This window comes from Crinia signifera, chromosome 4 (assembly GCF_055691185.1).
Source record: "Crinia signifera chromosome 4, ASM5569118v1, whole genome shotgun sequence".
Classification (NCBI taxonomy): domain Eukaryota; kingdom Metazoa; phylum Chordata; class Amphibia; order Anura; family Myobatrachidae; genus Crinia; species Crinia signifera.
The window spans coordinates 37,542,408-37,554,646 of NC_139220.1; the positions used below are offsets into that span (position 1 = coordinate 37,542,408).

A 12,239-nucleotide genomic window follows, 5' to 3' on the forward strand; every position below is an offset into this window, starting at 1 on the left:
AGTAAAAATGCTGAAATATCAGTAAACTTTTCTGAGGTGAAAACTAACGAAGCTCAGAGGCGCTTTCCTGGTTCAGCACACTAGTATAGGGGTAGGGAGAAGAGGCAGCTTGGGTGTAGGTCACTTATGGTGCACAGTGCGATGCAGGGGTGGATCCAGGAGAAAATGACAGGGGGGCACCAAGATAGGAAAGGGTTTAGGAGGGGGAGGGGGGGGTGTTAGTGGTGCCAGTGTACATGCTAAGAGAGCGGCAAGAGAGCGGAGAGCAGAGAGAGGGCGGGAATGGGATTAAAAATAGGCCTTGGAGTTTAAAGTACACAGGCCCAACTTGGCGTCAAAAGTGTAGGATGTAGTTGTGCGCGCCGAAGGCGTGCTCCGGAAAAGGGGGTGTGGTCACTCAAAAGGGGCGTGTCCTTGAGTGTAGTGTACCACGCCATATACCACTTCTACACATTATGCAACAAAATACTAGACCCTGTTATACTTGCCCCTTACACATGATGCCAAATGGAATGAGCCAAAATTCACATAATGCCACAAGGATTGAGCCAAAATTCACATAATGCCACATGGATTGAGCCAAAATTCACATAATGCTACATGGATTGCGCCAAAATTCCCAATATGCTTCATAAACCATAATGCCCATTACATGTTAAGCCACACACCATATTGTCTATTAAGTTTTATGTCAAACACCAAAATGCCTATTAAAAATTATGCTACATAAGTGCTGCTTACCTACGTGCTCATTGCCAGGGGTTCCATGCTCATTGCCAGGGTTATATGCTCATTGCCATGTGGGATTACATGATCTTTGCCAAGGGGGAAGACATGCTCGCGGTAACTGGGGGACAGCTGCCGTTGGGAAGAAGTGACAGCAATTGACAGCCAGGCAGAGAGCGGGGGGCTGCCCGGCTGTATTCAAAGCACTGCAGGTCCCGGCTATTTGAATTGATACCCCTTTCACACCTGAAAATGCAGGGATTTATCTGGGAATATGGACATTCCCGGATTGGCCCCTTTTACACCAGCCTAATCCCTTCATTTTCTGGTGTGAGGGGGAGAGAAACCCCCCTTTAACTGGCTATATCATTTCGCCGGCTATAGCTTCGGAACTAAGTGACCCATTTACATGGGACCAGTATCATATTTAAGAACTTTTGAGTGGGCTTAGAATGATTTTGGTCCCGTGAAACTGGGCCATTTAATTCCAGAGAAATCTGCCCCCAAACAACATGAACAACCATGAAATTACATTTCAGAAACAAAAAAATCGGTTTACCCGCAATATCTCCAATTGACCCAATTGGCCCAGCGATTTGGGTTTGAAAAAGATCAACCACAAGCTTCTGTGATGCCGGCAAGCAACTGGCAACCGTCGGAACCGGATGGGGGTCAGAATTAGCAGGTCCCATGTTACCCTATGGGGAAAACGCTCCAGGTTTGCCCGGCGGTATCTCCGGTTCCCAGGGGGCTAGCGATATGGAGCCGGGCTCGTTGGAAAGCCCCGATCCTCAGCTATGATAGAAATTACAGGGCGGGGGGCACATGTCCAGGTCCCCCCCCCCTAAATCCGTCAGTGCCTGGATGGTCCTCCCAGAGTGCACCAAGGTTTACTCCTACTGTATTCTCCACTCACGGAAAAGAAATCTGTAGAAGTCTGAGGGAAAAAAGTGTAAACGCTATTGTGAGTTGTGGGCAGCTCTGTATGCGGCAGAATAGGTGGTCCTCTATATTTGAAAATGGCCGCACATTACTCTTACTCTTAATCTATGTAATTCAGTTTAATGAATACATTTAATCGACAAACGTGACACCTATCTATTACGACTTAACAAAAAGCCTTTAAAACAAACATAACAAGCTACAACACACAAATAAGACAACAGAGCAGAAAGTTGGTGTACAGTATCCCCAGTTGATTCAGATGGATCTCTCTATGGGGAGCCTTGAAGCGAGATAAAGTGGAAGAGTTGCCCAAAGCAACCAATAAGCTTCTGTCATTTATCTAACACAGTCTATGAATTGACAGAAGCTGATTGATTGGGGCAACTTATTCACTTTACCACTCTCCTCAATGGTAGAGCCCAGGTCAACTTGAACCCATGAGCCCAGTTCTATCGAGCTGCAATATTAACCACTGTGTCACCATGATGCCCTAACATTGGCCTTAGTCATTTTGTGGACTATAAGGGGGTTATTCAGAACTAATTGCGATAATCGAATGACTGCACATGCATATGGATCATTGCGCGCATGTGCAAGTCAAAATAGCGACAGAAATAGCGAAAATATCTAATCGCAATCTTCTCGCAATTTGACGGACAGAAGGCCGGCTTTTGGGGATGTGTACCTTCCCGTTTTAGGGGAGTGTCAGATAAACCACAGGTGTGCTCAGGCTTTTTAAGGTAGGGTGTGTGACGTTAGTGCTGACCTTGATCCGCCTGTCTCTGTCGCAGACTTGTGGAAGGGTCAGACTTACTCACATTTGCACAGTCATCTGAAAATTTGATTGCAGATGAGCGATCAAGTCTGAATCAGGCCCTAAGATAAGATTCATGAGACTGCAGTGTATCAACTCAACTGACCAGGATCTAGGAACATCCCTCAGACACCAACTGACCAGGATCTAGAAACATCCCTCAGACACCAACTGACCAGGATCTAGGAACATCCCTCAGACACCAACTGACCAGGATCTAGAAACATCCCTCAGACACCAACTGACCAGGATCTAGGAACATCCCTTAGACACCAACTGACCAGGATCTAGGAACATCCCTCAGACACCAACTGACTAGGATCTAGGAACATCTCTCAGACACCAACTGACTAGGATCTAGGAACATCCCTCAGACACCAACTGAACTTAATTGAATTTAACCTAAAAAATTGGTGTCTCCACCTTGTACGGGCAAAATGTGCTGTAAAGATAATGAGTTTTCTTTCCTGTTTTGTTTAGCCAGCGCCCATTCTGATGAAGTGGAGGCTTTGATGTCCGAGCTCAAAATTCTCAGCCATTTGGGGATCCACCAAAACATTGTTAATCTTCTGGGTGCCTGCACATGTGGAGGTAAGTCTCGGAGGAATATTACTTTGAACTTGTCAGCTTTGTGTTGCATCCTGTGCCTTTTACTTTCTGTTTAATTCTCAGTCTCCATTTACAGATGGATCTGGGAGCATCTAGCCGGGCCTTGGTGTGCCATTTGCTAAGGCCTGCCCAGTGAATGTGGCATGTGTGAGACGCTCACATGCCCCATTGGCCAGCCCTGGGTTTCAGCCCTGGACGGGTGAAGTCTGAGGGGGACCCTTTTGTTGGGGGGGTCCCCACTCCCCCAGGTACCCTATTCAGGGCTGACCAGCCACGGTGGGCATTTTATGGGCAGGGGACTTTACGTAAAAAGTGACTCCTGGCTGTGGCATGACACCGCGGGCTATTGGTTCCCGTTTATTTTATTTTATCCCCCGTATTTTTGGAACCTGGACCGGTCCAAGAGTTCGGGGCTGGTTTCAGAAATACGGGGGACCCCTACACTTTTTGTTGGCTGCTTATGCTCAGGAGGGGGGACACCATGCCATTTTTTATTTTATTTTAACTTTTACACATGTTTTGGTACAGAACCCTGCACAGATCTCACTGATCTGTCCATGGTTCTGTCAAATTTGCCAGTCAGAACCTGGTCTATTTGTTTTGCGATTTTTGGTAACGTTTACCAAAAATTGCACCCTATTACATTTGCGAGTTGTATACTTTATAATGCAAATTGAAGTGTGTGAAAAAATCAACAGGTCAAAATGTGCATTTTTGGTACTGCTTTCCTAGCACGGCGCCCACGATCTAGATTGTATGTGTGGGGCTGATATCTCAAGCATCTCATGCATCTTATGTGTTTGTGCAGCATAAGATGCATGAGATGATGCAATCGACACGATCGACGAGATTTTTACATTGGAATCAATGTAAAAAGCCCCCAAAACCCCAATTTTATTTGCTAACCCCCCCTCATGGGTGAAATGGCCCCCCCATTGTTAACGCCACCCCACTATTGACGCCAACCCGAAGCGTGGCGAGCGCAGCGAGCCCGCGAGGGGCGGCGGTACGCGTCCTCCGACCTTTTCATACCCCCACTATCCAAGTCGGCGTGGAGTTGATTTTATATAGTGTGGCGAGCGCAGCGAGCCACCGAGCCCGAAGCGTGGCGAGGGGACGCGGAATACATGTAAAGTAGTCCGCGTCCCCTTGCGGGGCTCACTGCGCTCGCCACGCTTCGGGCTCGGTGGCTCGCTGCGCTCGCCACACTATATAAAATCAATTCCACGCCGACATGGATAGTGGGGGTATGAAAAAGTCGGAGGACGCGTATCGCCGCCCCGCGTGGGCTCGCTGCGCTCGCCACGCTTCGGGTTGGCGTTGATAGTGCTGGTGGCGTTAACAATGGTTATTGGGGGCTCACGATTTTTTTATCTCATGCATCTCATGGATCTCATGGATCTCATGCATCTTATGCATCTTATGTGGGCATAAGATCCATGAGATTAAAAAATCGGGTCCATCACGTTGATTGTATGCCTTAAGTACCTTAAACTTAAGGCATACAATCAATGAGACGGGCGCCGTGCTAGGAAAGCAGTACCGCATTTTTTTTTTAAATTGTATTCATTGTAGGTGCTTACGGGTAAGATTAATTGTGGGGGAGATATTTCAAAATTTGAGAGAGAGAATAGAGAACTTGCCCACAGCAGCCAGATTCTGTCACTTCATGCACTGTGCTCGACAAGTGACAGTTATAGGATTATTTGTGTAACTTGTCCGCTTTATCTTTCTCCAAAACTTGCTACATCTGCCCTTGTGCATTGCTATATTTATTCATAGGATGGGTCATGGGTGAGAGTTAGCTATACAGGGTCATTGGTTCTAATATAGAAAGACACTTAGCATGGACCTACTTTACCATAATGGATGACAACACGTGTCGATTGTTATGTTCTGCTACGCATATTCATACATCAGCTATCTCAAGTCGCTTTTCTGCATGGTCTGTTTATTCCCACAAGTGCATTGATCGGATGAGTCAGTGTGTTTTTCAAGATAATATGGGCTCACCTGCCACAGTCTATACTTGATACATGTGATCTCCCTGAAATGAGGGAGATCTTAGCATAATGTGTGAACAACTCAGTGCAGCCTGCAATTTCGACTACACTCCCACAACATGCCCTCACTCAACAATAGCCTATGGGGGTTATTCTGGTTCACTCGCAAATGCACAATCACTCTCTAATGGACATAACCATGTGCACTGTAGGGGGCAGATGTAATGGGGCAGATGTATCAACCAGCGTTAAGTGCAAAAATGCACTTAACGCTGGTTAACTGGGGGGGATTACGTCTATCCCTAATGTATTACTAGCGCACCTAACGTGCGCTAGTGACAGCCCGCCGAGTTACGCTCGGCGGGGCTGTCCCTGCAATCCCCCCCCCCAGGGATTAACGGCCGGGGTGATGTATTAACAGCCTTCAAGGCGTTAATTCGCCCCGGCCGCTTCGCCAGCTCAGGGCTAGCGTTGTCCTATCCCCCACTATGGGGACAACGCTAGCCCTGCGTCTGGCTTGGGCTGCGCTGGAGATCTCGCGGTTTTAGCGAGATCTCGCGCATGCCCAGTAAGCCGGGCAGGGGGGGCGACGGCGAGTGCGCATGTGCGGGGTGGCAAGGGAGCCGATAAGGAGAGCCATTAACGCTGGGGATAACGGCTCTCCTTATCGGCATGGGGGATGTTAATACATCTCCCCATAACGAGTGCCCGCTTCTCCTCGTTATGCAGGAGAAGCGGGACGTTATTTCAGAAGCGCAAAGGGGGGGGGGGTTAGTACATCTGCCCCACTATGTGCAGAGAGAATTTACTCTGCACAGTAACAATAAAACACCCAAATCTAACTCTCTCTGCACAAGTTACCTCAGCCCCACCTGCAGTGCATATGGTTTTGTCCATTAGAGAATAATTGTGCCTTTGTGAGTGAACCAGAATAACCCCCTATGTGCAGATGCCCCCATAATTATCCATTGTGCCCAATCAGCCACAGTGGAGTCACCACTATGACTGAATCATGAGTAAGCATGGCACTGGAGCTTTGCACAGTGTGAACTCTTTGTAAGAAGTGCCTGGAAACTGGACATGCATGGAACTCTGTATCAGCGGCAATAAAGTTATGAACACTGCCTCCGAATAAGTTGCTTCTGTCTGCTAGGTCCAATTCTGGTGATCACAGAGTACTGTCCGCACGGAGACCTGTTGAACTTCTTGAGAGGAAAAGCGGAAGTCATGAGGAATATGTTCACTGCTGGCCTGGCACAGACAACCGGAGACTACAAAAATATGTCGGTGGAACAAAAGTATCTGAGGTAATGATGGGTATAGAAAGGGTTGTGGATTATTAAATAGACACTGAAACCACACCATGATTTGCATTACGCCACACACCATGATGCCAATTACACAATACACCGCACACCATGATGCCCATTACACCGCACACCATGATGCCCATTATGCCACACACCGTGATGCCAATTACACAGTACACCGAATACTGTGATGCCCATTACACCGCACACCATGGTGCCCATTACGCCACACACCGTGATGCCAATTACACGAACACTGTGATGCCCATTACACCGCACACCATGGTTCCCATTACGCCACACACCGTGTTGCCAATTACATGAACACTGTGATGCCCATTACACCGCACACCATGGTTCCCATTACGCCACACACCGTGTTGCCAATTACACAGTACACCGAAAACTGTGATGCCCATTACACCACAAACTGCGATGGCAATTACACAATACTCCCCACACCAAAATGCCCATTAGACATCAGACCCCACACCATGATGCCTAGTACACTTATGCCCCCATAGTGCCAGACACAGATATGCCCCCACAGTGCCAGACATATACCCACAGTTAGGGTTGCCACCTTATTGTTAATGGATTCCTGGAAATTGACTCCTATAACTGTAATGCGCGCACCGAAGGCGCGCGCGCTCTGGAAAAGGGAGCGTGGTTTATATCAAAAGTGGGCGTGGTCTACCCCCAAAATGGCATATATACATACATATATATACATACATATACATACATACGTATACATATAGGCCGGGGGGAGCTGGCGGGGGGGCAGCGCTCGCAGGCCGGGGGGGGGGCAGCGCGGCTCAAGTCCACTCACCAGTGGTGGTTACAAGCAGGCGGCCAGCAGCAGCACGGTGTACAGTCCAGGCAGCCAGGCAGCAGTGGAGAGTGGAGGGCAGAGGCAGGGCATGCTGGGAGGTCCACGGCTAGCAGCAGCACAGCACATCTATACAGCGGGCGGCGGGCTGCAGGTTAATACTCCTGGAAGGCGCTGCGGCGGACTGGGCACTGGGGACACGGAGAGGCGGCGAATAAGGCAGGGAGGCTTTTTCAGACACCCGGATTCCGAAGCCTCCTGGAGGGTTGCCACCAAATTCAGGAGATTCTCGGAAATCCGGGAGAGGTGGCAACCCTACACACAGTGCCATATATACCCACCACAGTGCCAAAATATCCCAGCATACATTATTATACATACACTCCTGCTCTGGCTCCCCCAGGCCCCACGCCCTGCCTTGCCTCATAAAACAGACTCACCAACAAAACAGATGCACCACCAGCACCAGTCCAGGTTTAGGCAGCAGTGCCAGTGTCCAACTCCACACAGAAGAAGCAGGCAGCAGGCTGGTTAGGACTCCTCCTAGCTCACTAAGTTCAGGTCACACGAACAGGAGGTGGAGGACTCGGGCTGGCCCTGGAGCAGAACTTGAACTTCAAGTCTCAGATTGGTCCCTCCTCCATCCATGGGTGGCCAATCCCCAGAGCAGGAGGGGGAGCCACTGGTGGTGAGTGACACTGTCACTGTGACACATCCACACAGCCTGCACACAAGCAGCCGGGTTCCTCCTCCTTCACTTGGGGTGACCAATCCCCACAGCAGGAGGGGGAGGCACCAATGACCCACTCTTACTGCCAGCCGCAGCAGCCTAGCCTCCTTGCGCCAGAAAGTCAGTCCCTGCCCCGCCACTCCCACCCCCTGTGCTGTGCACCGCTCACACGCAGCCTGGCGGTCAGTCATTATCACTGACAGCCAGGGCCGGCGCCACCACTAGGCAAATCTAGGCATTTGCCTAGGGCGCCGACCACTGGAGGGCGGCATTTCGCGCCACCCCCCTCGTGCCGCGGGGGTACCTGTCCTGCGGTTGTGTATATAAAGCTTGCGGCGGCAGCGGGGGGTCCCTACAGTCAATAAGAAATAACGAGCGCTATCCGCCTGGCTACGTGGAAGCGCTTCTGTAGTGGAAACACTGGCCGCACGCTGATTGGCTGAGATTCAGCCAATCAGCGTGCGCCGTGCGGCCAGTGTTTTCACAACAGAAGCGCTTCAGCGTAGCCAGGCGGATAGCGCTCGTTATTTCTTATTGACTGCAGGGACCCCCCCGTTGCCGCCGCCGCAATCTTTATATACACAGCCGCAGGACAGGTACACCCCCCCCCCCCAGCACCGGGGCGCCCCCACCCCGACTCGCCTGGGGCGCTCCGGTGACAGCCAGGGACCCCAGCCCGGTGCCGTCCTCACCTCAAGTCTGCACTGCCACTTGCACCGCTGCCTGCGCACGGCGCATTGAAAAGGTGTCACCCCCGATACCGGTGACACCCGGTGCGGCCCACCCGCACCCCCCCACCGACCTTGTGACGCCACTGCCCGGCGGAACATTAGGTTAGCGTTAGGCCCCGCCCCGCTTTGAAAGTGGGCGGGGTCATAAATCAAAGGGGCCCACCGGGGAATCCCCCGGTTCCCGGCTAGGCCAGTCTGAGCCTGGTCAGCACTCACCTGTCCTGCTGGGTTTCCCCGATGTTGGGTATACACTTGCCAATATATTGGCCGATCAATTGGGCAGCTGGTATACAGTATTGCTGGCAGGACCGGTGCCCGGTATGGCAGGGGGGGTTTGATGCGGCCGCTGAGTCACTCCACGACAGGGGGGGAGAGAGGAGCAGAGTTGCAGCAGAGGAAAGGGAAGGGGATGCGGCTTCCACTGCCGAGGAGCTCCACGAGGGGCAGGGTGTGGGGATGGTGCGGGCGCCGCTGCGCTCACCTGGCTCCAAGGAGGTTGTTGACGGTGCGGGTGCCGCTGCGGCACTACCTCTCAACTGGCTCCAGGAGGGGGGCTCCCAAGTGCCGTCCTCCAGTGGCCTCCTGATTGCTGGTCCGTTTATGACTATCAGAAAGGTATACAAAGATTAACAGTGCATAGCTCAGATTATTCCTGAATAAAAAGGTGGAACGAAATGAGTCATTACACTGATAACTCAGCAACCTAGTTCCGAGAGCTAAATAAACGAAGGGAAATCATTTAATAGTGGTCTTTGTCTTACTCTGTAAATAAAATAAAGATCAATTAAAAATATCAATGGGGTACTTTTATTACGCTGCGGGTTTATAATAAAGTCAGGATTTTGGATCCGTGCAGTATAGTGTATATTTTTTAGGATATAAAATATATACTAAAAAAATGTGTGTATGGCCCGCAAAAAAACTGTAACGAGTTCTGCAGCCTAGACTGGCGCAGGTGGAGTCTTTTATATGTGAATATCAGATATCCAAAATTCAAAATGTGTTTAGCATGAGATAGCGGCACCTTTGCTTTCTGGTTGTGCGGTGTACACTAACTCTGTTTTATGCAAAAAGTTATCAACATTTTAAATGATCTGCAGGCTGTGCATGTAAGGTGTGTATGAAGCATAAATGTTATGCAAATATTCCAAAATATGGACAAATCTGAAATCCAAAATGGGACCAAATGTAATGACGCCAGAGTTTGGCGGCCGCATGACCGCCGAACTCGGATATTTGATTTAAAGGAACAATCACTTACAAGGCAAAACTCATGCGTTGTAAGTGATTGCCCTTTAAAAAAAACACCTGATTTCGTCCGGCATCACGCACGCTTGCCGAACCCAGGCGGCATTACAATTGGCCCCATTTTGGATTTCAGATTTCTCTGACAAAATAGGTAGCATCTGGCAAGTTCCAATCAGTGGTAACCAGAACTCACCCAGCAGCCCAGGCAAGGGGGCATTTTCAGTGTAGTACGATGTCTGTGGCGGGGTTACTTATTTGACTCTGAGGCTGAATGTGGCCATATTTCCCTTTTTAATTCAGTGATATGTAATAGAAGCAGATGGACACATGGGGTAAATTGACTAAGACGGGAGTTCTGGTGAAGATGGGATGTTGCCCAAAGCAACCAATCAGATTCTATGTAGCTCCAATCTTAGTTAATTTACCCCATCCAAACTTACCTATCTATGGTATGATTATGGATAAACCTGTAATATAAGGACATGGTAAATGCTAAACACATGGGGCCTAATAGATGCTTTTATTTTCCAGTGACAATTCCATTAATATCGGTATGAAATCAGATACCTCCAACAGCGAGTCACAGCAAGGTAAGCATTCTACAGATGGCTGGATGGAGGCACTTCTTAGATGACTGCCCCATGCTATGGCAGCTAAACCTCTCCCATTTTCTGATACTGCCGGAACCTTTCTTAGGGGGTCATGGGTAAACTTGCTAGCTTTTCTGAAATATAATACCAGATTTGCTATATTTCTTCTACTTCATCATAAGTACAATAGGAGGGGTGTGCAATAAGTTTCCAGATGCCCAAAAAGTATTTTATTTACAAAGTAAACATTGGATCAAAGTATTCACCAAGGGTGTGGTACATGGGTCCGACAGTCTGGATTCCAACGGTCATTAGACAATGCCAAAATCCAAACTGCCGGTACTCTGACAGCGGGGCGAGCGCAAAGAAGCCCCTTCCCTTGTGGACCCCCATGAGCGAGAATATCAACTGTAAGTCGGGATTCTCCTGTAAGTCGGGATTCCGACTGTTAGGATTTTAACAGTCAGGATGGTCTACTGACCATCGGAATCCTGACTGTTGGGAGGTCAACAGAGCTTCTCCAGAGGAGTCTATGCAACAATGCATTCACTCAAACCACTTAGACTAGGAGCTGGATCATTCTGAAGCAGATACGCTTTCTACATGCTGGGTGAAGGTCTCCACTGCAGCTTTTGGTGACTTGAAACAAGTTCCACGCACCTTGCACTTGATTTGCAGAAACACAAAAAAGTTGCAGGGGGCCTGGTCTGGACTGTTAGGCAGATGACCAAGTTCCTACATTCATTCATGGGCCAGAAAGAACACCGCTTTGCTGGACTTGTGGGCAGCTGCATTGTCGTGATGAAGAAGGGTACCATGAAGGCAAGTTCTTGGAGGTGCCTGAAGATAGTGTAGGAAGTAAACATGCTGATTTTTTTGGTGTGCAGTGCTGCTTATATATAGCTCTGTGACTGGACATTTTACAAGAACTTTAGTCACAGATTACAGTTCACATCTGGGGCCTTATTCTGGTTGGTGCGGCCGGGCCGTACGCGTACGTTCCGGGGTTTTTCATGATCTGCGCATGCGTACAATCGCCAATGCGCAGGCGCGAACACTCCACAACGCTTACGGACGGGTCTCTCTGTGCGAAAAAACCTGTACGCGAGAGTACGGGCATTGGGGGCGGCATAGGGGCATGTTGAGGGGAGCGGCCGAAATAATGAGGAAAAATGGGCGTAAATATGGGTGTACACGGGGGTGTGCACCAAAAATGAACGGTGCTACTACCGCACGATCGCCTAAAGCACCGTTCATTTCGGACACAAAACAGGCGGCCGCCAACCGCCAGCTCTGACCACCCCTACAGATACCGCATGCCAGCGTGCGCCTGGGTTTGCTAATTAACGCAGATTACTACTCAAACACATACACCTGAATGTAATAAGCAATGCTGCAGTCTATTAAGTCCAAACCATGATTTCACTACCTGCAAGCCACACACAGCACTCAAACACATTGGAAGCTTATCTTTCTATACTTCTCTACATTTAAAGGTTTGTTTAATTTAAGGTAAGAATCTTTTTAAGACCTGCTTATATATGCTAAGGTAGGTATTTGTTAAACAGTTATACACATTCACTACGTGCTTTCATAGACTTTACACAGTAGCACACTCAATCTACACAAGTCGACATGTGTCGACGTGTTCACTCTAATACAAACATAGGTTTTGTATTTATGATACAATAACATAAACCA

At 49.1% G+C, this 12,239-nt stretch overlaps 1 protein-coding gene across 1 annotated transcript in view; it reads left to right on the top strand.

Moving 5' to 3' along the window:
* Nucleotides 1-12,239, top strand: part of CSF1R (colony stimulating factor 1 receptor) — a 68,439-nt gene that overhangs the window by 42,708 nt on the left and 13,492 nt on the right. The window contains exons 13-15 of the mRNA XM_083181578.1: nt 2,966-3,076; nt 6,251-6,404; nt 10,480-10,538. Of these exons, the coding sequence (XP_083037704.1) occupies nt 2,966-3,076; nt 6,251-6,404; nt 10,480-10,538 (324 nt within the window). The remainder of the gene's footprint in view (nt 1-2,965; nt 3,077-6,250; nt 6,405-10,479; nt 10,539-12,239) is intronic.